This window comes from Aulonocara stuartgranti (genome assembly GCF_965226115.1).
Source record: "Aulonocara stuartgranti genome assembly, chromosome: 3".
Classification (NCBI taxonomy): Eukaryota; Metazoa; Chordata; class Actinopteri; order Cichliformes; family Cichlidae; genus Aulonocara; species Aulonocara stuartgranti.
In genome coordinates, this window is record NC_138941.1 from 63,693,291 (window position 1) to 63,718,619 (window position 25,329).

Genomic DNA, 25,329 nt, shown 5'->3' on the forward strand with positions numbered 1-25,329 from the left:
CAAAGAGCCGGCTCTAAGAGCCATTTCGTTCGCGAACGACCCATCACTACTCCACACACCAAGTTTCACCACACTCTGACCAAAATTCACTGAATGAGCTGCAAAAGAAGACCACAAAGACACACAGCGGCGCTAATGCGCTAAGACAGAAATTGGCTTACCGTCCTGATTTCCTCCGTTATTTTCGCCGGTAGCTACGTGATTATCAGCAGTTACCACGCCTAACTAGCCGCATCGGCCGTTTTCCGTCAACAACCTCCATTTTAGACCCGCCTACAGACACGTGACTAGATAGACGCCACATGCAGTAAATTTGGGCCTGTCACTACCCGATACGTACCGGAAACCCGATCGGTACCCCGCATGCGCTAAAGGTGTCTACTTCCGGTCGAAGCATTTTACGATAGTTACAGGTCAGAGTATCTGTTAAGATGTTAAGAATAACAAGTATCTCTTAACATGTTTCCGATAATGAAGCATTTCAGTACAATGTAGACAAAAACGAAAAATAAAAAGATAGTTACGGATCAGGACTCCCCGATCCTTACTGCGCATGTGTAAAGTCTGACCGTACAAATCGAGTCTACCCGATCCGTACCGCGCATGTGCAGATGTTTTCTTCTTCTTCAGTTCGTTTAATGGCAGTGTACTCCCCAGTGTACGAGGATACCGCCACCTGCTGACCGAGCGAATAAACCCTATTATAAACTGAATTAGCGTCATTACAAACGTGTGTTAAATTTGATTTAGCGATAGTCGAGTGTGTTTATGCTTGTCTGTGAGGAGAGGATTGTTGGAATAGTGATGATGATGTGCGCTATCACTGTCAATTGTCAGTAAACACTTCATCTGGCTGATGAATCTACACGTGAGATATTACAAAGTCTGCATTATTAACTCTGTAATTAGGCGCCATTCTCCTTATTTTACGGCGCTGTTGCTCAATCGGGGGACACTCTCTGTTGAGGAGAAAAGCATGAATTTCTTTGTATACCGATTATCCATTGTTTAAATGTCCCGGGCAGTCGAAAAGGAGGCAGAGCTGTTGAGAAATGCTAGGAGCTAACTGTATCATTCAAATATATTGAATGTCGCAATGTTGGCAAAGAGAGGAAGTGACGTAAGATTCGCGCATGCGGGGTACCGATCGGGTTTCCGGTACGGATCGGGTAGTGACAGGGCCCATGTGGGTTTTGGCATTGCAACGTCTGATTGGTTGAAGTGACGTGAACGTGGCATCGTTACTGTGATTCTATTGGCTCAAACGATGCCACGACGAGGTGTCAATCATGCAAATTGACCAAAAGAAACCAAAGTTACAGCTCCTCAGAGTTTAAAGGGCCAGAGGACAATTAAACGCTCCATGCGCACGGCAGAAAAGGGCCATTGCCATGTAAATGTGTGGTTAATTCTTCAAAAATATATTTTAAAAAAAGCATTTTTAGGCCTTTTAATAAAATTTTATTAATTTCGGCTCTTTAATACCTAAAAAAATCAACTGGATAAACTCAATGAACTCAATTGTGTGCCAAAATTGGACATTTTTGTACAACGTCTGGATATTCATGTATTGACAGGGCTGTAATTTTTCACTGATTCACTTTAGAAACATAAATCTTTGCACAGGTGATGCTGATATGTTGGTTACTGAATTCCTGGAATGAAATGTGAACTGAGGCATATTTTTAAAAGGGTTATATGCTAAAAATTAAAAAAATATATATATATACTTACTTTTTCTGTGTTCCAGTCTCAGTAACTTTGACACAGTAATATCTGCTTCAAAATTTACACCTCTGATGAAATCTCACAAGTGTGAGCTTTATTTTGATACCAAGATTGTAAGTACAGAGTTTGTAATTGCAGAGAAATAATCAATTAAATTTGGGCATTACATTTGCGAGCAGGAAGCTCAGAAACCCCCTTGGGCTTAAGGTTTAAGTTTTGTTTTAGTTAAGAGGAAGCTCACGAATGTGGTTTCAACAGAGTGAGTGAAGTGTGGCAGAGTTTCGAGCTTTAAACCACACACTGTGACTTGGTAACACCAGCAAGATTACGGGAAGAGACCAGGCTGAGATGTTTCATCTTTCTTTAAAGTAACAAACTATCAAGATAAAAAATTCACCTTATCCGCCAGCCGGGACAAACACACTTTTTTAACCTTTAAAATAATAACGAAAATTTGTGCCCACACTAAAAATACAAATCAGTCAGAGGTACAGGGCCTGTTGTAATCAGTGCTCTGTGGTGGTCCTTTATACTGATTTGACTTGCACTCATATTTTTAGCCATAGTAGCTGTAAACATGGTACTCACATGACTTATGCGCCTTTGACAGCTGCAGGTGGTCCTCCCCCCTTTGGACAGAAACAAAATAAACAGTTTAAACTTACAACATGATTAGAAGTAATTTCATGATATTGAACAGACCATGATGTCAATGAGACAATCTGCATGCTGAAAGTAGTTTATAAATTCTCTCCTCTGACTTCAGCTAAACACTTTTCAGCGTATCAATCTGCTTGATAGTAGTCTCTTTATGTGATGTGAAGTGGTGTTGTATGCTGTTATCTGCCGCAATATAACAACACGTCTGGACTTCTTGAAGTTTCTTGAAGACGTTTCACCTCGCTTCTTTTCAAGCTCCGTAGACTATAATGACCTGGATGACTGAGAACTTTCAGACAAATATAACAACGCCAGAGAGTTCTTCCTTCTTTCGTTCTTTCTTTCCTTGCACAGTTCTTCCTTTTTTCTTGCTTTCTTTCCTTGCACAGTTCTTCCTTCCTTCATTCCTTCATTCGTTGCACAGTTCTTTCTTCCTTTCTTTCTTTCTTTCTTTCATTCGTCGCACAGTTCTTTCTTTCTTTCTTTCCTCCTTTCTTTCTTTTTTTCGTTGCACAGTTCTTTCTTTCTTTCTTTCGTTGCACAGTTCTTTCTTCCTTTCTTTCTTTCCTTCTTTCGTTGCACAGTTCTTTCTTTTTTTCTTTCTTTCGTTGTACAGTTCTTTCTTTCTTTCGTTGTACAGTTCTTTCTTTCTTTCATTCGTTGCACAGTTCTTTCTTTCTTTCTTTCTTTCCTTCTTTCGTTGCACAGTTCTTTCTTTTTTCTTTCTTTCGTTGTACAGTTCTTTCTTTCTTTCGTTGTACAGTTCTTTCTTTCTTTCGTTGTACAGTTCTTTCTTTCTTTCATTCGTTGCACAGTTCTTTCTTTCTTTCTTTCATTCGTTGCACAGTTCTTTCTTTCTTTCTTTCTTTCCTTCTTTCGTTGCACAGTTCTTTCTTTTTTTCTTTCTTTCGTTGTACAGTTCTTTCTTTCTTTCGTTGTACAGTTCTTTCTTTCTTTCATTCGTTGCACAGTTCTTTCTTTCTTTCTTTCATTCGTTGCACAGTTCTTTCTTTCTTTCTTTCTTTCCTTCTTTCGTTGCACAGTTCTTTCTTTTTTTCTTTCTTTCGTTGTACAGTTCTTTCTTTCTTTCTTTCTTTCGTTGTACAGTTCTTTCTTTCTTTCTTTCTTTCGTTGTACAGTTCTTTCTTTCTTTCTTTCTTTCATTCGTTGCACAGTTCTTTCTTTCTTTCTTTCGTTGCACAGTTCTTTCTTTCTTTCATTCTTTGCACAGTTCTTTCTTTTTTTCTTTCATTCGTTGCACAGTTCTTTCTTCCTTCCTTTCTTTCTTTCTTTCTTTCTTTCGTTGCACAGTTCTTTCTTCCTTTCTTTCTTCCTTTCTTCCTTTCTTTCATTCGTTGCACAGTTCTTTCTTCCTTTCTTTCTTTCTTTCTTTCTTTCGTTGCACAGTTCTTTCTTTCATTCGTTGCACAGTTCTTTCTTCCTTTTTTTCTTTCGTTGCACAGTTCTTTCTTTCTTTCATTCGTTGCACAGTTCTTTCTTCCTTTCTTTCTTCCTTTCTTTCATTCGTTGCACAGTTCTTTCTTCCTTTCTTTCTTTCTTTCTTTCTTTCGTTGCACAGTTCTTTCTTCCTTTCTTTCTTCCTTTCATTCGTTGCACAGTTCTTTCTTTCTTTCATTCGTTGCACAGTTCTTTCTTTCTTTCATTCGTTGCACAGTTCTTTCTTTCTTTCATTCGTTGCACAGTTCTTTCTTCCTTCCTTTCTTTCTTTCTTTCGTTGCACAGTTCTTTCTTTCTTTCATTCGTTGCACAGTTCTTTCTTTCTTTCGTTGCACAGTTCTTTCTTCTTTTCTTTCTTTCCTTCTTTCTTTTTTACAGTTCTTTCTTTCTTTCTTTCATTCGTTGCACAGTTCTTTCTTTCATTCGTTGCACAGTTCTTTCTTCTTTTCTTTCTTTCATTCGTCGCACAGTTCTTTCTTTCTTTCCTCCTTTCTTTCTTTTTTTCGTTGCACAGTTCTTTCTTTCTTTCTTTCGTTGCACAGTTCTTTCTTCATTTCTTTCTTTCTTTCTTTCATTCGTTGCACAGTTCTTTCTTTCTTTCTTTCGTTGCACAGTTCTTTCTTCCTTTCTTTCTTTTTTTCTTTCTTTCGTTGCACAGTTCTTTCTTTCTTTCATTCTTTGCACAGTTCTTCCTTCCTCCCTTTCTTTCTTTCTTTCTTTCGTTGCACAGTTCTTTCTTTCTTTCTTTCGTTGCACAGTTCTTTCTTCCTTTCTTTCTTTCTTTCTTTCATTCGTTGCACAGTTCTTTCTTTCTTTCCTTCTTTCGTTGCACAGTTCTTTCTTTTTTTCTTTCTTTCGTTGCACAGTTCTTTCTTTCTTTCATTCTTTGCACAGTTCTTCCTTCCTCCCTTTCTTTCTTTCTTTCTTTCGTTGCACAGTTCTTTCTTTTTTTCTTTCATTCGTTGCACAGTTCTTTCTTCCTTCCTTTCTTTCGTTGCACAGTTCTTTCTTTCTTTCTTTCTTTCGTTGCACAGTTCTTTCTTCCTTTCTTTCTTTCTTTCATTCGTTGCACAGTTCTTTCTTTCTTTCTTTCATTCGTTGCACAGTTCTTTCTTTCTTTCCTTCTTTCGTTGCACAGTTCTTTCTTTTTTTCTTTCTTTCGTTGCACAGTTCTTTCTTTCTTTCATTCTTTGCACAGTTCTTCCTTCCTCCCTTTCTTCCTTTCTTTCGTTGCACAGTTCTTTCTTTCTTTCTTTCTTTCGTTGCACAGTTCTTTCTTTCGTTGCAGTTCTTTCTTTCTTTCTTTCATTCGTTGCACAGTTCTTTCTTTCATTCGTTGCACAGTTCTTTCTTTCTTTCGTTGCACAGTTCTTTCTTTCATTCTTTGCACAGTTCTTCCTTCCTCCCTTTCTTTCTTTCTTTCTTTCGTTGCACAGTTCTTTCTTTTATTCTTTCATTCGTTGCACAGTTCTTTCTTCCTTCCTTTCTTTCTTTCTTTCGTTGCACAGTTCTTTCTTCCTTTCTTTCTTCCTTTCTTTCTTCCTTTCTTTCTTTCTTTCGTTGCACAGTTCTTTCTTCCTTTCTTTCTTCCTTTCTTTCTTTCTTTCTTTCATTCGTTGCACAGTTCTTTCTTCCTTTCTTTCTTCCTTTCTTTCTTTCTTTCGTTGCACAGTTCTTTCTTTCTTTCATTCGTTGCACAGTTCTTTCTTCCTTTCTTTCTTCCTTTCTTTCTTTCTTTCGTTGCACAGTTCTTTCTTCCTTTCTTTCTTTCTTTCTTTCTTTCTTTCTTTCATTCGTTGCACAGTTCTTTCTTCCTTTCTTTCTTCCTTTCTTTCTTTCTTTCTTTCTTTCTTTCATTCGTTGCACAGTTCTTTCTTCCTTTCTTTCTTCCTTTCTTTCTTTCTTTCATTCGTTGCACAGTTCTTTCTTCCTTTCTTTCTTCCTTTCATTCGTTGCACAGTTCTTTCTTCCTTTCTTTCTTTCTTTCGTTGCACAGTTCTTTCTTCCTTTCTTTCTTCCTTTCTTTCGTTGCACAGTTCTTTCTTTCTTTCATTCGTTGCACAGTTCTTTCTTCCTTTCTTTCTTCCTTTCATTCGTTGCACAGTTCTTTCTTCCTTTCTTTCTTCCTTTCTTTCTTCCTTCCTTTCTTTCTTTCTTTCGTTTCACAGTTCTTTCTTCCTTCCTTTCTTTCTTTCTTTCGTTGCACAGTTCTTTCTTCCTTTCTTTCTTTCGTTGCACAGTTCTTTCTTTCTTTCATTCGTTGCACAGTTCTTTCTTTCATTCGTTGCACAGTTCTTTCTTTCTTTCGTTGCAGTTCTTTCTTCCTTTCTTTCTTTCTTTCATTCGTTGCACAGTTCTTTCTTCCTTCCTTTCTTTCTTTCTTTCGTTGCACAGTTCTTTCTTACTTTCATTCATTGCACAGTTCTTTCTTTCATTCGTTGCACAGTTCTTTCTTTCTTTCATTCGTTGCACAGTTCTTTCTTTCTTCCTTTCTTTCTTTCTTTCATTCGTTGCACAGTTCTTTCTTTCTTTCATTCGTTGCACAGTTCTTTCTTTCTTTCTTTCGTTGCACAGTTCTTTCTTACTTTCATTCGTTGCACAGTTCTTTCTTTCTTTCATTCGTTGCACAGTTCTTTCTTCCTTCCTTCCTTTCTTTCTTTCGTTGCACAGTTCTTTCTTACTTTCATTCATTGCACAGTTCTTTCTTTCATTCGTTGCACAGTTCTTTCTTTCTTTCATTCGTTGCACCGTTCTTTCTTTCTTCCTTTCTTTCTTTCTTTCATTCGTTGCACAGTTCTTTCTTACTTTCATTCATTGCACAGTTCTTTCTTCCTTTCTTTCTTTCGTTGCACAGTTCTTTCTTTCTTTCATTCATTGCACAGTTCTTTCTTTCATTCGTTGCACAGTTCTTTCTTTCTTTCATTCGTTGCACAGTTCTTTCTTCCTTTCTTTCTTTCTTTCATTCGTTGCACAGTTCTTTCTTCCTTTCTTTCTTTCATTCGTTGCACAGTTCTTTCTTCCTTTCTTTCTTTCATTCGTTGCACAGTTCTTTCTTCCTTTCTTTCTTTCTTTCTTTCGTTGCACAGTTCTTTTTTTCTTTCTTTCATTCGTTGCACAGTTCTTTCTTTCTTTCTTTCTTTCTTTCTTTCGTTGCAGTTCTTTCTTTCATTCGTTGCACAGTTCTTTTTTCCTTCCTTTCTTTCTTTCTTTCGTTGCACAGTTCTTTCTTTCTTTCATTCGTTGCACAGTTCTTTTTTCCTTCCTTTCTTTCTTTCTTTCTTTCTTTCTTTCTTTCTTTCTTTCTTTCGTTGCACAGTTCTTTTTTCCTTCCTTTCTTTCTTTCATTCGTTGCACAGTTCTTCCTTTTTTCATTCTTTCGTTGCACAGTTCTTCCTTCCTTCCTTCATTGCACAGTTCTTCCTTCTTTCGTTCTTTCTTTCCTTGCACAGTTCTTCCTTTTTTCATGCTTTCTTTCCTTGCACAGTTCTTCCTTCCTTCATTCCTTCTTTCCTTGCACAGTTCTTTCTTTCGTTGCACATTTCTTTTTTCCTTCTTTCTTTCTTTGCACAGTTCTTATTTCCTTCTTTCTTTCTTTGCACAGTTCTTCTTTTTTAAATTCTTTTTTTTTCACAGCAGTGGATTAGTGTATGATATTTGTTTTGTTGGACCAAACTAGGAAAAAGAATCAAACAAACGAAAAACAACCAGGCATGACTAACTTTAAGATAACAATCCAAAACGAAATCTAACAGATGTGAGAAGCTGAGCTATGCTCCATTTCAACTCTGTGAGTTCAGGCGTGGATGATGAGCGGCGATAAACTTGCGAAAAGCAAGTTATGCTCAACTCCACCGGTGGATTCTGACAGCGTGGAAAAGTGTGAAAACATCCACGATCACCAACGGATTGGGTGTTCGACTCTGACACTGACAACGAGGATTTCTTTGGTTTTGAAAGTGACAACGAAGGAAAGAAGCTGAGAGTGGATGACGAAGCCACTCTGAGCCTGTTCGTATCCGACACTGGAGAAGAGGACTTTGGTGGTTTTAGTGGGCAGGAAGATGGTGGTGAATGACTGACTTTTCTTCTTGTTAAAGCCGTGTCACTGCACCTGAGCCTTAAAGGTAGTCCGAATCTATTTTTCTGGTGTGCTGTAGGTTATTGTTATGTACTACATTTGTTACTCATTTATGAAGCACAGTACATGTTTCGTACTTGTAATTACCGCTACTTGTACATATACCTACAAAGTTATGCAAATACCCATAACTTGTTTTTCAAAATATTAATAAAAGTGATGTGTCTCCAAACAGCCATCTCTTTCCTGACAATTCGCTTTATGCGGCTAATATTCAGGTGCGCTTTGTAGTCCGGGAAATACGGTAATCATGAATTAAATACAAAACACACTTACAGCAGCAATTCAGTTTTATTTATATAGCATCAAATCACAACAGCTGTTGCCTCAAGGTGCTTTATAATATTTTTAACGTAAATATCTTACAAAATTTACAGAGAAAACACCAATAATCAAACAACCCCTTATCAGCAAGTAAGTTAACAGAGAAAATAATATTTAAGAGGACCTGCTCTGTAAATGAAATAAACACATAATTTAAAAAAATAAAATAATAATCAGACAAACTTCTACTTCCTACTACACTTGGCACCTTCCTCCATGAAACTGAACTGGACTGTTTCAGCAGTTCCTTGAATGAGGTCCAGTGCAGTTTGGAGGAGAGGTGGCAAACAAATTACTCAAATATAAATTTTAAAATTGGCGTTTTCATCAGACCCTTTGGACTCGGAGTTGGCAGCACAACACTGACACAAAATAAATAGTGAAATAAATAAATAGTTAACTTAAGTCAGAAAGAGTCATTTGATGCCAGTGTTACATTAAATTCAGTTATTATGTACAAAATAAATCATCAGCTTAGAAAATGTAAAGCTTTGTTCACTGTATAAAAACACTTCACAGATAATAGTCAGGGCACAGATTTAAAGCAGAAAATGAATCCTTCCTTTAGCACTAAACAATGCTGTGGTGTAAACACAGTCAGCCCAGTCTCACAGGAAATATGAAACAGTCACAAAACAGTGTTTGTGTTCAGTGACACAAATGTTCACTTCATCACAGCCAGCATGACTTCATAATCATGTATTTCGTGAGTGTAGCACATCTGTTTGTCAAACTCTTTAGTGAGAATAAAGACTCTTTTTTTAAAAACTCTGACTTTGAAAGAATGCCAACTGGCATCTCCATCCAACCCCAACCCAGCAGTTTCAGCCCCTCCAACATCAGGATGTGGACTTTAAAAGGGGAAAATATTAATTTAGTGTTCAGGGACATGAAGCACAATTAGAAGTTGTGACTGCTTCATAAAGTGCTGTGAGACTGTTTGGACTGTTTGAGGTAACATGTTCATGCATAAGAGTTCACATCCTTTGATCAATGAACACACCAATCGTGTCAAAAAGCTTGTAACGCTCTGAGTTTAGGAAAGAGAAATCCCACATTCAGCACCACCAAATCTGTGGATCAGATTTAAATGTTTTACCCATCATGGGAACAAACAGGAAACAATTACCAGGAACCTGTTTATCAGCAACTCAAAGCTCCCACATTTTTAGAGCCCATAGCAGTGGATGATGCTGTAATTATACTCTGGTTTTGTGCTTGTTTCAGCCACCTGTTGGTCAGATTTTCAAATTCTAGAAATGTTTTATGGTAACGATATGAAGTAACCTTTATTTCTGTACGTCGTGAGATAATGTCTTGAGCCATGCTGAGTGAAAATATCAAGCTTGGAATAACAGAATTTCAAACTTGCTGCTGTTCAACAGGAGGCTGGTATGAATCCTGAATATGAGGAGTATTACGTTTTTTGTAGATCATAAAACCACCAGCAGCAATAAGAACCAAAGCAGAAAGTGACAGACCAGCGATGAGCCCAACAGATCCATCCTCCTTCCTTACACCCTCCCTCCCTCCATCCTCCTTCCCTCCATCCTCTGTGTCTCCTCCTGTCTGACCTGCAGGTGAGAAACAGGTGTGAGGTGTCAGCTGTCAGGTAGGTGATGAGTGAAGAACAGAACAGAATCCATTTCCTCTTCAAACTGCTGTCAGACATTATCTACTGCACTCTGATCACATCACTCAGACCAGCTGCTTTCTGCAAAGTCTGGAATATTATTGGATGTATTTTAGCTTCCATCCTTTTGAAAGTTTAAGTTGAGTCTGGTGTCTGGTACATAGAAAGATTCCCAGCTTCCTGCTCACAGTGAGGCTTATCATCAGTACTCTGTATTATCAGATATACATGAATTAAAAATATCTGAAAGTGGAAAAAGATGGATGGTTGGACCCTTAGGTCTGACTTAACCCACCAATTCTGCTTCATCCAGAGACAAACAGGTAAAGAGGTTTCAGACTCACCTGCATGAACAACCTTCAGGCTAATTTCACTGATGATCTCAGGGGTCACTCTCTTGTCGCGTCCTGAGCCACTCTGATATGAGATGTGGCATTCATATGTCCCGGTGTCGTTAACGGTGGTGTTGTGCAGAATGATGGACATATTTCCACCTTTCATTTGTGGATCTCCCAGCTCCACTCGACCTTGGAACGAGGGATGCTGGTAGGCTTTGTAAGGACGATCTTCCCTGTAGAAGAAGACATAACCATCTGTTTGCATGCCCCTCTTGTTCCACGCTATCACTGTGATAGTCCCTTCAGTGGGACCCTGGCAGTCAAGAGTTGCATCAGCTCCAGCCTCCACTTGAACTTCATCTTGGCCTGAAGGAAGGAGGACACAATCCAGAGGAAGCATGAAGAATGTTAGTATTGCGTGAAGCCCTTCTTTAAAAAAATACTTGTATGCTACTAAAAATCCAGTTTCTTTGGACATTATCGATTTGGTGTGATCAAATATCAAAACCTGTGGACATGCAAACACAACCGGAGCTGTGTCTTATAATACAAATATCTTTATTGAACACAAGAAATACATTTATTTATCTATGTTTATTGCAATAAAGGAAATAAATGCATGTATCTGTGATTTTTGGATCAACTAATTTGGCCATTAAATGGCTGTAAACAGACAGCTGCACAACATTGTTTACATGAATTTAGCATTAGAATCACCAGAACACACACACACACACACACACACACACACTGAAATTCATGTGTGTGTTCATTTTGTAGCAGTTGTTTGACTTGGAGTGAATACTCTATTAACTTATTATTGAACTTTATTCTCAAAAAAGTATTTTGAGTTTAATCTCATAATGAAGAGTAATATATATTTTTCTTAATGTGGTCCTGGTACTCCACAGTACAGTTTGCAGTGATTTCATTTGTTGCCTTCAGGCTCTCTCGCTGCCTGCCTACATCACGTTCAGCAAAATTGCACTGTTGGTCAATGACGAAAAAGAGGTATTCAATGGCCAGTTCAATGGCAGACAGAAATGTGAATGGGGCACATGGTAACAGTGGAGGAGGGAAAGGGGTGAGGTTGGGTGCTGTGGATAACTGTTTTTGTTATGTAATTGGATTGCACTTTGTCAGGTCTCTACCTTAACACCTGACCAACTTGGGTGTCCCACCTGAAGGCTAAACTTCTGCTGGTCTAGCTTTTAGGGTCACTGAGACATGCAAACCCCCTGACCACGTTAAAAACAAAACAGCAAAAAAGTAAATAAAATATTGCTCATCAGATTCCAACAACTAAAAACATGACATTTGCAATCATTGGAAGGCCTATATCAAATATATTCAAGCCCAACAATAACACTTCTCATATTAACAAAACTAAAAAGGGTAGGCCAAGGTATTAAAAAACCCCTGAAAAATAGAAATAAAGAATTAAATAAAATATCAATCCAGATCTTTACAACCAACAACATAATATTTATCTTAATTAAATAGCCTATTCTTCAATAAATTTGCAAAATAAATTAAAAATAAAATAAGACATTCATTTAATGGACCCTCAAATTAACAGAGACACATTAAACGCACCTCATTGCCTGACATAGCGTTCTTTGCAGCTGCACTTCATCTCAAAGGTAGGTTAATAAATTAAATGTAACTTGGCCACAACACTTTGACATGGGTTCTTTATAATTTTCCAGCTTGAAGGCGGTGGCAAGATGCGGCAAAACCTGCATTGCATCCACTATAGACACAACAGTCCGTGCTGAGCATTACTTCTCCACAAAGTTTCAAAACAAAGTCCCGCAATTAAAGGAAAACTTTAAAAAATGTTTCTAACAATTACAATGAAGAACATTAAAATAATTCACTGTCAGGTACAGTCGCTATGATTTTGACGACAGAGATTAGCTGCATAATTTTTCTCTGACTGCTTATTTAGAAACCTGACACTGGCTCATTTGCATAACAGTGAATGGCTGTATAGGGCTTTGGAGTTGACGCATTGTGGGAGCGCAGCTCCATTTTCGGGGTCTACGAATCAAAACAAACACACTGTGTTGGAACAACGACGACATGAAACATGCTTAAAAGCAGCTCAAAAAAAACCGGACGGTATAGAAACCGATTGCGTCCAGAGGCGAAGCAGCGGTACTTGAAAAAAATAGAGTGCATCGCAAATCTGGGCCCATATGAAATATGGCAGTGGAGTAAAGACCCAGACGACTTACCGCCACTGTCCTATGGAGGCGCATATCCAATTTACAAATGGCTGGGTGCAAGATTTGGCTATTTTCAAGCCGCCAAACTCTGAGTACGTTGTCAAATTAAGTCAGCTGGAGTGCATCGAGTGAAATAGCCATTTTCCACCCCCCACCATAATTAATGTTATACATTTATCATTGAACTGCTAAAATATCGTTATCATATTATATGCCCGTAATTGTAAAGTACATGCAAATTAACACATTGATAATCGGGCAAATTATTAACGCCAATTTGTGTCCTTCCTGTCTCATTTCATTTATTGTCTTTACATCAACCAATCAAGTCACTCCATTCTATGTTTGATCGCAATTTCTATAACTTCCGAGACCACCAACGATGATATTATTCAGCTATAAAGTGTGATGTGAACATATTTAGAACTTACCGGAATGAAAATGTCTTGAGCACACCAACTGATATCTGGAGACGTAACAGAACTTGATATCAGCTCGTCTCACGGCTGCTATCCAGGCTAGACGCCTTCGTTTGGTAATATCCGATACATGAGCTCCTTCATGTTGCTTCCAGGTTGGGAAAGCATAAAAAGACAATCCAAACTTATTCCCGTGCCGGTCATAAGATCGAACATTGCAGCCGACCACACAGCAAGTACGAACCATGGCTATGCTTTCGCTCCTTACTTAGACCCCCAAAATGGCGGATCGGGCCAAAATCCTTTCCACGCCCACCCCCGTGACATCACGCTCCAAAGCCCTATAGCTGGGGTTCTCTGCCTAGTGGTGTGTAAGGAACGAGACGTGAAACCTGTCATCTCATTTGGGCCTTTCCAGCGGATTTTTCACCTACTGTAGTAAATCCTGTTTGGTGGGTAATCTGTTATTTGTTACTTTTAAAGTTTGACTTAAGGAGGCAGGACGTCTGTTTAAGGGCCCCAGCATATAGCCGGGCCCAATGGGCTCAAATTGTGGTCATAAATATTTTGTACTTGTAAATCAAATACGTATTTGTGAAACTGAACTGTTTATGATGGTTGGTGTTGATACTTTGTGGGGCTGTGGCATTCAGTTCCCCAGTTGGCGCTTTGAATATTACGCGTAAACCAAGCTCAGGTTCACTCCTACTTCATATGTATGCATGTATGTACGTGTGTGTGTGCACACACACACACACACACACACACACACACACACACACATATACATTAATTCCATAATATGTCGTTTTTGGGGGGTTGGGATATGTTCAAAAGCTACACACACAGCTACACAAATAGTTCCAAGTGCATTCAGGTGTTGAATAAAAAAAGATTACATGTTAAGATTTTGTCAGTACCCTTATTTTATTGTGTTACACTTCACCCCAGGATATGTTACAACTAACCCAGACAATGGGGTTAATTGTAACATTTCGCTCTTTGTGTTACCATGCAATGAGTAATTGTGTTGCAGAGAAAATAGCTGCACTATTTAATAGCAGAGACATGTAAATACTTTGCATTACATTTTGAATCCACTACCTTAAAAGAGCTCCAAGCTACAGACAGAAATATCAAAAATGTTACGACTATCCCCGGTCTCCCCTACTTGTGTTTATTAAACACTGGTTGCTAGGGCAACATGACATTTGATTACGTAAGTTGTGTTTCCGCTCTGTTACGATCAATAAGGAGAAAACGATCGTTTTAAACTAATAGATTATTTGACGAACATTGAGTTTTAATCAAAACTTTCTAATCTGTATTCACTGAATATGTGTATGTATATCATCTAACTCTTTCTCACAACACGGAGACGTTTAACGACAACTTAAAACGGTCACCGTCCTCAGCGTGTGTGTGTGTTTCAGAAAACATGTAAGCCTCGGTTAAACGTCGAGAAACTCCGACACGTGACCGTTTTTAACATGTTTACTGATGACTTTTATTTATTGTTTAGTTCGTGTAAAGTTTGCTCTTTCTCACTCACCTGTCTGTCCAGGAATTACGGTTAAAAGTAGCACAACTCCCAGAGACTCCATCTGCGACCACAGAGTAGAGAGTAATACCAGGTTCACGTGATGGCGGCGTTTTTAAAAAAAAAAGCACCTAGCATTTCTCAACAGCTCTGCCTGCAATAGGCTGTGGCGTGTCCAGCGGGGTGGCCTGGGGGGGCACAGGCCACCCCCCAAACCAGACTGGCCACCCCAGGTGCCACCCCGAAGCTAAAACAATAAAATTCAATTAAATATCAAATGTACGATTACGTTTTCGTAGTGAAGCTCAGATATCCGAGTGTAAGTGAATGCAGCATCGGCAAAGGAAGGAGAAAGACGGCACCACAGAAAGCTATTTTCCGGCAAAAGAAAATGATGAGAGAATAAATGTCCTGGTAAGTAATATTAAGTTTGTTGAGTTTAGTAAACTTCGGTGAAATTAGAATACCAAGGAAAAAATAACACTTAAAGAATTATTGCAACCGCCGAATATTTCAGTAGGCTACTGGGCGGCCGCGGAGCTAGCATAACGGTGTGTTCACACCGAACGCGATGGACGCGAATAGAGCGTCAGGTTTACATGTAAAGTCAATGGAAAGGCGCGATGACGCGCGATTGCGGGTCCCGCGAAAATTCGGAAGCAGATTTGCGTCGCGAAAACGCCAAAACGCGTGAAACGCGCGTCAGTGTAGCGCGTCAGGCGCGTTTGACGCGCGAAACGCGCGTCAGTGTAGCGCGTCAGGCGCGTTTGACGCGCGAATAAAACCACGCGCGTGAGTTTTTGTGTTGCACTTTGTGCATACGCGCGTTTCGCGTCTACCGCTCGAGTTGGAAAAATCTGAACTCCAGCGTCAAATCGCGCCGCGACAACCAATCAGGAGCCTGGTGACGTGGCTGTTACCTAGGTCAAAGGGGCAGATCCAGCCAAAGCCCTTCATTCTTCATTCAGTATGGAGGAAAAGCTGATCAGCGCCGTGGCTAACCACCCCGAGCTATATGATGCCAGCTCCTATTTCTACCGAGACAGGAATAAAAAGGACCTAGCTTGGAGACACATAAGTGAGGAGATCGGGCAACCTGGTAAGTTCATTCCTTCTTCTTTTTAATTTTCAGACTGACCCGATGAAGCCGTGCAAAAGCTAGCAAGCGCGCCTACTGTCCCGCGATTTTCCCACTGTTGTACAAATACCTTTCCGCTAACCAGATAATGCGTTTATTCAGAGGACATCTGCAGGAGAAAGTGGAAGAGCCTCAGGGACACATATAATAAGGAGAAGAGGTCAGAGAAGGAGAAGAGGAGTGGGTCTGCAGCAGGATCGGGGAGGAGATGGAAGTTCTTCGCGGTCATGGGGTTTCTGGACCCCTTCCTCACCCCGCGGGAGACCAGCGGTAATATGGTGCGGACCGTGGAGAACTTCTCCCCCGAGGACCAGGGACAGCCCGAAGAGGCAGCAGGGGAGTGTCAGTCAGAAGGTATGTTTACAATTAATTAATGTAGGCAGTTAATTTATGCGTGTTGTCATACAGGAATATATTTTGTTTATTAATAAACAGTATAAAGTAGTCCCGCTGTTCATCCGTCACTGCCTCGCCTTTTCGCTGATTTTTTTTATTGCACCGTACAGCTTTCAACGATGCGCATTGCATTCTGCAGCCCAAATGACAAATCTCCTCCGTGTCGTGTCTCCTGCGCTTGCCAAACTTATCATGTTTGGTTTTGATAACCATCACTTCAAATAGAAAAAAACAGCACAAAAACACTCATAACTATGACCCTCATTCGGAAATAGACACCTGCACCGGGAGCGAAAAAGGCGCACGAAAGTGGCGCCGCAGACGGAGAAAAAGCGCTGCATAATACTTTTACGTTTTAAAATCGACAAAGGTTTGCACTTTGAGAATCAACTTGTGAGAACTGTGACTACTGTTCATGTGCTGCAATAAATGGGAGACCACTGTATATAATAATAAGTATATAATAATATAATATTCTCTATGACTATTGTCTTCAACCTGTTAACATTTAATATTGTCTTGATAGAGTCAAGTTATCATGCAGCAGAGTCCTCCCCTGTTGCTTCTCCTGACTCCCCAGTCCCTGGTCCCTCCACTCCTGCTGCTGCACCCACAGGTATGAACATCAAGCACTGATAGCTTTTTACTTGCTTGGATTCCCTTGTGATCACCTTTACTAAATATCTACAACCAATCTGTTCATATCCTGTTTTTTTTTCAATTTTGAAAATGACAATCTAGTAGCAGCCTTCTCATTTCTTTGTGGTGTTTTGTTCTGTTTTTTACAGGCCCACAGAGGAGGAGAGCTCGAAGGCGGTCGAGGGAAGGGTCCCAGGATGGTCCATCGGCGGTGGAGCTGGCTATCCTGGAGTCCCTAAAGAGGCCACGCCCGTCTGCAACAGAGTATTTCCTCCTCGGCCTTGTTCCTGCTCTGGAGAGCATGCCGCCTCAGACACGAGAATTCGTGAAATTCCAAATTCATAAATTAGTTTTTGACAACAGCACAGCTGTGCTAAATTTGGAAACATTGGACCCTAATGATCAGTAGTTTTCTGATGAGGCAGCAGCTCTCCAGGGCAGAAACAATGTTCTTATTCTTCTCCTCCTTCTCCCCTGAGGCTCTTCCACTCCAAGCTGGGTCCTTTTTATTCCTGTCTCTCTGTAAATAGTTAAATTTCATATATTTATGTTGAATCTTTTTATTACTGAATTTATATATTTTATCAAATAAACATTTATAATGACAAATGTCTCTGTTCTACTACACAGCAAATATTGGCACCCGACTTGACACAAGTAGAATTTATTTCATATTATACTAATGACAAAATATACTGATACAGTGGGATGCAAAAGTTTGGGCAACCTTGTTAATAGCCATCATTGTCCTGTACAAATCGTTATTTGTCACAATTTAAATTGTCAGTTAAATACATCATATAGGAGACACACACAGTGATATTTGAGAAGTGAAATGCAGTTCACTGGATTTACAGAAAGTGTGCAATAACTTTACACTAAATAAAGCAGGTGCATATATTGGCAACACATAAAAAGAGAAATAACATAAATATTTAGTGTATATCAATGTGTGTGTCTCCTATATGATATATGTAATTGACATTTTTTACTGTAACCGATTCATACAGGAAAATAATGACTATTAATAAGGTTGCTCAAACTTTTGCATCACACTGGTTATAGGAACATAGTGAAGACAAGTTACTTAAGAGAATAAAGAGAGGTTAGGTTATTTTGGAGTAGAGATCCATTTATTAAGAAAATTTTAAAAAGACAGGAACACTCTTTAGAGGTTTGTGGGTGGCTCTTAAAAGAGCCGTTGTGGGGAAGTCACTCAGACTTCAAACAGGCTACTCCTTTGGTTGCCAAGACACAGCTCCCTCTGCCGAGAAGTGGGCCATGAACTTCTCCCTCACCAGGACAGCCTCTCTGGAGGAGTTGTTTGCTGCTACACGACCCAGGCCTTGCAACGGCTCCACCACAGCAGGTGCCACACCCCTCACAGCAGGTGCCCCTCTCTCGTCCACACAGCGCAGAAAATTGTGGAGAACACACGTTGCCTTCACACACTTCTCCGCAATTTCAGGACGGAGCTCCATGGCACGCCGATACAACCTCCACTGTGAGGAGAGGATACCGAAGGCACTCTCCACTATCATCCTGGCCCTGGAAAGGCGATAGTTAAAGATCCTCTTCTCTAAAGGGAGGAGGCGTCCAGGGAAAGGTCTCATGAGCTCACGCCGCAGCGGGAACGCTTCATCAGCCACAAAGACATGGGGCTGGGCTCCACGGTGTTCTCCACCAGGTAGAGGCTGGTCAGGAGGCAGATGGAGAGTCCCAGCCCGAAGAGCCTGACCAAAGGTGGAGTTGGCCAGAATACCACCGTCGCTGGTCCTCCCGTACCCCCCAACATCAATGACACGGAAGCGATGCTCTGCATCCACAACCGCAAGGAGAACAATGGAGAAAGTTCCCTTGTAGTTGTGGAACATGGATCCTGAGTTGGGGGGTGCCTTCGTCTGGACGTGCTTCCCATCCAGAGCTCCACAACAGAGGGGGAAGTTCCAGCGCTCCTGGAATCCCTCTGCGATGGACCGCCAGTCTTCAGTTGAAGGCACAGCCATGAAATCGTCCACTAGACAGTCCCAGATGGCCGTCGCTACCTGGGGGATGATCTGGCTCACCGTGGACACACCGACTCGAAAACTGAACGCGATGGTCCTGAAGGAGTCCCCGGTGGCAAGGAACCTGGACAAAATTGTTTAAAATGTGTATTATGTGTACTGCAGTTACAAAATACATTATTGAAATTCCAAAATTACAAATTCCAAAACATAAATCTTACATAAAACATTTTGTAATTATAAGGATAATTACATGATATATATTTGATATAATCTAAAACAGTCTGCAGTGATTATATACAAATATTCAACTATCCCAGAAATTAAACCAGGTATAAATAAACAAAAGGAGTGTGTATCACTACAAAGATTAACCCACAGTGGTCCTAATACCAGTTTGATATCAGCAAACACCGAGAGCATACCTATGACACCACAGCCATGCTATCATTCAACCACTGATAACAGCATAAATCGAATTAAATCGGGACTTGATGAGACCATCTGAGTATCACTAGAAATATTATAAACAGTACCAGTTTGCTATCGGTAAACACCGAGAGCATTCACTGTTAGCATAGCACATCCATGTTAGCAGTGTATACACGATACACTGCTAACATGGATGTGCTATGCCATCAGTAAACGCCGACAGCATTCACTGTTAGCATAGCACATCCATGTTAGCAGTGTATAAACGATAGTTTATACACGCCGACAGCATTCACTGTTATAGCACATCCATGTTAGCAGTGTATACACGATACACTGCTAACATGGATGTGCTATGCCATCAGTAAACGCCGACAGCATTCACTGTTAGCATAGCACATCCATGTTAGCAGTGTATAAACGATAGTTTATACACGCCGACAGCATTCACTGTTATAGCACATCCATGTTAGCAGTGTATACACGATACACTGCTAACATGGATGTGCTATGCCATCAGTAAACGCCGACAGCATTCACTGTTAGCATAGCACATCCATGTTAGCAGTGTATAAACGATAGTTTATACACGCCGACAGCATTCACTGTTATAGCACATCCATGTTAGCAGTGTAGATGTGCTATGCCATCAGTAAACGCCGACAGCATTCACTGTTAGCATAGCACATCCATGTTAGCAGTGTATAAACGATAGTTTATACACGCCGACAGCATTCACTGTTATAGCACATCCATGTTAGCAGTGTACTGCTAACATGGATGTGCTATGCCATCAGTAAACGCCGACAGCATTCACTGTTAGCATAGCACATCCATGTTAGCAGTGTATAAACGATAGTTTATACACGCCGACAGCATTCACTGTTATAGCACATCCATGTTAGCAGTGTATACACGATACACTGCTAACATGGATGTGCTATGCCATCAGTAAACGCCGACAGCATTCACTGTTAGCATAGCACATCCATGTTAGCAGTGTATAAACGATAGTTTATACACGCCGACAGCATTCACTGTTATAGCACATCCATGTTAGCAGTGTAGATGTGCTATGCCATCAGTAAACGCCGACAGCATTCACTGTTAGCATAGCACATCCATGTTAGCAGTGTATAAACGATAGTTTATACACGCCGACAGCATTCACTGTTATAGCACATCCATGTTAGCAGTGTACTGCTAACATGGATGTGCTATGCCATCAGTAAACGCCGACAGCATTCACTGTTAGCATAGCACATCCATGTTAGCAGTGTATAAATGGATGGTTTAGCATATATTAGCACAGGTATCAATAAAGGACTACCGTATTGACCACTTTTACTAACCTCAGGCAGACGGACAGGCGCTCTGCAGGTGGGATTGAGCGCCTGTAATTGGTGTCTAGGCGGGCGATTCTGGGACCGACGCGGGAAAGCAGGTCCTCAAACTGGCCGGGTGACAGACGATGATATCGCTGGAATCTGCCGTCATCCAGGCGCAGCTCCTGGAGCAAATGGTGAAACTCACCAAACTGCTCACGCGCCTGGAGGACTTGATGGACCCAGGTACGGCGAGGACGTCTTTTACGCTGCTGCTCTGCTCTCCACAGTACATAGAGAAGGGAGACTCTCTCTTGAAGCGCTAGCTCGATAGCTGCCATCTTGCAAAACCAGGTCTGGCACAACTCCCTCCCACATTCCTCCCACATTTCCGGTTCACGCGCGTCACGCGCGTCAAAATATGATATTTTGACGCGCGATGGATTTTTCTTGGACACGCGTTGAGACGCGAATGTACACGCGTCAAATTAGGGGCGTTTGGGGCGTTTTATTCGCGTCCATCGCGTTCGGTGTGAACACACCGTAAGAGTTATTAGTTATAAGATATAATCCAAGTTGCAGGTTAATACTGGCAGTGTCGCCATGCCAGCTGACTGTACTTCATCATCAGCCAGTGTTGTTCTTTATACATCAATATTACCAAAGTTTGTGCCCTGTGGCGTGTCCAGCGGGGTGGCCTGGGGGGGCACAGGCCACCCCCCAAACCAGACTGGCCACCCCAGGTGCCACCCCGAAGCTAAAACAATAAAATTCAATTAAATATCAAATGTACGATTACGTTTTCGTAGTGAAGCTCAGATATCCGAGTGTAAGTGAATGCAGCATCGGCAAAGGAAGGAGAAAGACGGCACCACAGAAAGCTATTTTCCGGCAAAAGAAAATGATGAGAGAATAAATGTCCTGGTAAGTAATATTAAGTTTGTTGAGTTTAGTAAACTTCGGTGAAATTAGAATACCAAGGAAAAAATAACACTTAAAGAATTATTGCAACCGCCGAATATTTCAGTAGGCTACTGGGCGGCCGCGGAGCTAGCATAAGAGTTATTAGTTATAAGATATAATCCAAGTTGCAGGTTAATACTGGCAGTGTCGCCATGCCAGCTGACTGTACTTCATCATCAGCCAGTGTTGTTCTTTATACATCAATATTACCAAAGTTTGTGCCATGTTCAATGCAGGGATGTGCAGTTCTGGTCCTCCTGGTTTCAGATGTTTCCATACTTCAACACAGCTGATTTAAAGAATCATTTACAGACTTGTGCACAACTAGGTGTTTGGGGATTATTTGATTTGAATTGGCTATGTTGGTATAGGTAACATCTAAAACATGCATGATAGGGGTCCATAAGGGCAAGAATTTGACATCCCTGACTTTCAGTCAAGGTCATACATCAAGAAAGTTGTTGTTTGTGACATAAGTTTTTGCTTTATTACTTCAGGGCCAACCAGTATAGATAGAAGAATAGGAGTGGAGAATGAAAAGATCTCAAAATATTGAGAATTTCTTCCTTAAGAAGGCTAAAATAACGCCAGAAGCAGAGAGCAATGTCAGGGAAAGGTGGACTGAGCAGCAGTCATCATTGTCACCTGTGATTTCTACAAATGAAGGTATGTGAGAATGAATAAGGAAAATGCAAGGAAGGGATGTTTATATTGTCAAGTGTTCAACCGATCCATAGGGGACAAATCCTAATATTTGGGAATAAATAATTAAATAAGTGAATATATGTATTGTGGTACATAATTGGAAATTAAAACAAAATCCTGCTTTAAATAACATGTTTTTTTTATTTAATGAAATGTAATATTTTTATATTATCCCAGGCACTTTTTCACCTGTTCATGATCCACCAGATAACCAGGATGTGGTGCCTTTTGAAACATCTTCTCCTTCAACATCATGTACGACACTGGGCCATCCACATGGTATTTAACCTCCAATCTTACTTCATAGATTAATATTGAAAGCCTTTAATTGTGCATTAAATATTTTATAATATTGATACTGTCACTTTTGCAAGAGATGTTGTTCTAGATCAAAAACAATTCTTCATTGATTTTTAAATTGAATCCTCCCACACTTAGATATATCTCAAAATCCAGCGGAGGGACCTAGACAGCCACACTTGAAGATATTTCCTCGAACAGTACATGGTGAAAAGAGGAGGGCCTTCAGCAAGACATGGTATTCACAACACAAATGGCTGGAATATTCTCAAAGTCGGGACTCTGTCTATTGTTTTGCATGTAGATACTTTTCCATTCCAAATACTTCTGAAACTCCTTTTACATCACATGAAGGGTACTCAAACTGGAAGAAGGCAATGTATAAAGATGGAGGTTTTAAGGGGCATGAGAAATCTGAAGGTCATACGAATGCCATGTATGCTTGGAGTGAACATCAGAAAAACATTTTGACAGATTCATCTGTGCGTGATGCTTTGGACAAGGCATATAAAAAAAAAGTAGAGGAAAATCGCATATATATCAAAACTGTTGCTGAAGTAGTTCTCCTTACAGCTATGCAAAACCTCTCCCAAAGGGGGCATCTTGAGACAGATACATCACAAAACAAGGGGAACTTTTTAGAGTTAATGGAACTTCTTTCTAAGCATAATCCACTGATTGCAAAAAAATGAAAGCTGCAGGAAATGCAAAATATACCAGTAACACCATTCAGAATGAAGTAATCGAATGTCTGTCAGAGATGGTACGTGAAGCCATTATCAGAGAAGTAAAGGAGAGTGAGTACTTCTCTGTGATTGCAGATGAAACAAAAGACCTAAAGAAAACAGAGCAACTGTCATTAGTACTAAGGTATTACTACAATGGGGCTGTTCAAGAGAGTTTTTTAGAGTTCCAGAGAGCAAGTCAGCTAGATGCAGCAGGGCTCACTCAAAATATCATACAGTGTCTGGAAAGGTATGGCCTTGAATATAGATCCAATCTTGTAGGCCAAGGATATGATGGGGCGTCAGTAATGGCAGGGAAATGCAGGGGTGTTGCAGCCAGGATCAAAACAGAGGCAAAACATGCATTTTATGTACATTGCAATGCACATTGCCTTAACCTTGTTATCGTTGATGCAGTGAAATCAGTCCCTGAAGCACACTGCTTTTTTTCATTGTTGCAGAAATTGTATGTCTACATGTCAGGTTCATATGTTCACCAAAAATGGATCACAGTTCAAAAAGACATGTATCCAGAGGCTCCTAGAGAGCTTCAGAGACTCAGTGATACCAGGTGGGCATGTCGTTACAGTGCATGCAAAACTGTAATGGACAGATTACCAGCTATATTAAGAGTGCTACATGAGATAGATTTAGAGAACAGCGGTGACAGATCAGTGGAGGCACGGGGTCTGTTGGCACAAATTGACCTCACATTTATTGGCAATTTATCCACATTTAGAAAAATTCTAGGGGAAATTAAGTTGCTTTCTGATGTACTTCAGTCTCCATCTCTTGATCTAGCAAAGGCTGTAGACCTAATTCATGCACTTCAAGACACCTTGGACCAATATAGAAGTGAATCCTGTTTTGATGAGCTGTGGCAAGACGCAATGGATATTGCAGAACAGTGTACTGTTGCCTCTGAGACAGTTAAGAGAAGGGTGCAGAGAGAGAGCCTCAGGCTAAAGGGTTATTTTGTAGATTCTCCAATCGGGCAACACAGGTGTAAGGAGGATGACAAGGACAAGTTTAAGAGGGAAGTATTTTACCCCATTCTTGACCATGTACATGCAGAGATGGAGAAGCGCTTCAACAAGACCAATTGTGATATTATGAGGGGTATACAGGCACTAAACCCCAAGAGTAAGAGCTTTTTGTCAGAGGAAATAGTTGTAAGCTTGGCTGGTCTGTATGACTGTGATATTGAAGACCTCAAACATGAGCTGTATCAAGCTAGAAAGGTTGTTCAAAGGAGAGCAGGGTGTGGGAATGAACTCTCCAGTATTTTGGGGTTTACTACCTTCCTAGAGTCTTACAAAGAGGTGTTTCATCAGCTTTTTCGTTTATGTCGAATAGCTTTAGCTTTACCTGTCAGCAGTGCTACTTGTGAACGTAGCTTTTCAGTGCTAAAGCTTATAAAAAATCATCTACGAACAACTATGACTGATGAGAGGCTTAGCAATATTGGAGTTTTGAGTATTGAGAGGAAAAGGGCAAGATCATTAAGCCTGGATGACTTTGTAACACGTTTCGCCACCCGTCACTGTAACAGGCGGATCTACCTATTCTAAGTCATTGATAATATTTAATGAAGCATAGAGTAGGTACTTGAGTAAATGTTCTCTATCAAAAAATAAATATTTTGCAACTACAAGTGCTGCTGTTCACAAATGTTTTTGTACTTCTTGTCTTCTTAACATGTAACAGAGTCTTATTAAAAGTTCAGTATATTTTAATAAGTTTAACCCTTGGAGGGTCCTTAAAAAGACATCCACCTTTAGGCCTAAGGACAATAAATGTCCTTAAGACCCTCCAAGGGTTAAATAAGTTTTGCATTGCATTGGCTAATTTGCCAATTGTATGTTAAAAATGTTTGTAGTTTAATGTTCAAAAATGTTTTAGCCCAAAACATATGTGCACTATTTGTCAGTAAAAATACTTGTCCTTGAATGCTGAATAAACTGACAAAGCACTGATTGTATCTCTTGTACTTTATCAACACAGTATCTAAACACTTTTCACTATAGTGGTGAAAATCTCATTCTAATAAAAGTTAAAAGCGCATCCGGTTATTAGGTTTATAGGATTATTGAATTATGGTTAACGGTTGGTAGAATTTTTTTTTAACATTATCTGCCAATTACATGTGCCACCCTTCTACAAATCTGTGCCCCTACCTGGCCCCCCCCAAAAAAATTTTCTAGACACGCCACTGGCAATAGGGTTCACTC

At 40.2% G+C, this 25,329-nt stretch overlaps 3 protein-coding genes and 1 long non-coding RNA gene across 4 annotated transcripts; 2 read left to right on the top strand and 2 right to left on the bottom strand.

The window, feature by feature from the left end:
• Positions 1–8,358: 8,358 nt before the first annotated feature.
• LOC309695409 (coxsackievirus and adenovirus receptor homolog) lies at positions 8,359–14,587 on the bottom strand. The gene is made up of 3 exons (XM_082516039.1): positions 14,482–14,587; positions 10,286–10,645; positions 8,359–9,882 (listed from the first exon to the last, which is right to left on the bottom strand). Exons 1-3 carry the CDS (start codon positions 14,531–14,533, stop codon positions 9,671–9,673), a joined length of 624 nt encoding a protein of 207 aa, XP_082372165.1. The 5' UTR covers positions 14,534–14,587; the 3' UTR covers positions 8,359–9,670.
• A 436-nt stretch (positions 14,588–15,023) lies between these two features.
• LOC309695179 (uncharacterized protein) lies at positions 15,024–17,062 on the top strand. Its single transcript, XM_082515680.1, has 4 exons — positions 15,024–15,568; positions 15,710–15,961; positions 16,530–16,619; positions 16,792–17,062. Exons 1-4 carry the CDS (start codon positions 15,439–15,441, stop codon positions 17,049–17,051), a joined length of 732 nt encoding a protein of 243 aa, XP_082371806.1. The 5' UTR covers positions 15,024–15,438; the 3' UTR covers positions 17,052–17,062.
• An 812-nt stretch (positions 17,063–17,874) lies between these two features.
• On the bottom strand, positions 17,875–20,962 carry LOC309694147 (uncharacterized protein; the record flags this gene model as incomplete). The annotated part of the gene is made up of 2 exons (XM_082513954.1): positions 20,433–20,962; positions 17,875–18,772 (listed from the first exon to the last, which is right to left on the bottom strand). Exons 1-2 carry the CDS (start codon positions 20,792–20,794, stop codon positions 17,875–17,877), a joined length of 1,260 nt encoding a protein of 419 aa, XP_082370080.1. The 5' UTR covers positions 20,795–20,962.
• Positions 20,963–21,163: 201 nt separating this feature from the next.
• On the top strand, positions 21,164–25,011 carry LOC309696624. The gene is made up of 5 exons (XR_014273563.1): positions 21,164–21,329; positions 21,866–22,034; positions 22,251–22,352; positions 22,512–24,837; positions 24,916–25,011. It is a non-coding gene; the product is annotated as an uncharacterized lncRNA (long non-coding RNA).
• The last annotated feature ends 318 nt before the right edge of the window (positions 25,012–25,329 follow it).

What these genes read in the sequence shown, in the direction of transcription:
- LOC309695409 (XM_082516039.1), bottom strand. Translation starts at nt 14,533, where the DNA reads ATGGAGTCTCTGGGAGTTGTGCTACTTTTAACCGTAATTCCTGGACAG. An exon ending in CGTAATTCCTGGACAGACAG is followed by an intron (nt 10,646 to 14,481) that starts GTGAGTGAGAAA and finishes TCCTTCCTTCAG; the next exon opens with GCCAAGATGAAGTTCAAGTG. An exon ending in CCTGAAGGTTGTTCATGCAG is followed by an intron (nt 9,883 to 10,285) that starts GTGAGTCTGAAA and finishes TCTCACCTGCAG; the next exon opens with GTCAGACAGGAGGAGACACA.
- LOC309695179 (XM_082515680.1), top strand. Translation starts at nt 15,439, where the DNA reads ATGGAGGAAAAGCTGATCAGCGCCGTGGCTAACCACCCCGAGCTATAT. An exon ending in TGAGGAGATCGGGCAACCTG is followed by an intron (nt 15,569 to 15,709) that starts GTAAGTTCATTC and finishes GCGTTTATTCAG; the next exon opens with AGGACATCTGCAGGAGAAAG. An exon ending in AGGGGAGTGTCAGTCAGAAG is followed by an intron (nt 15,962 to 16,529) that starts GTATGTTTACAA and finishes TTGTCTTGATAG; the next exon opens with AGTCAAGTTATCATGCAGCA.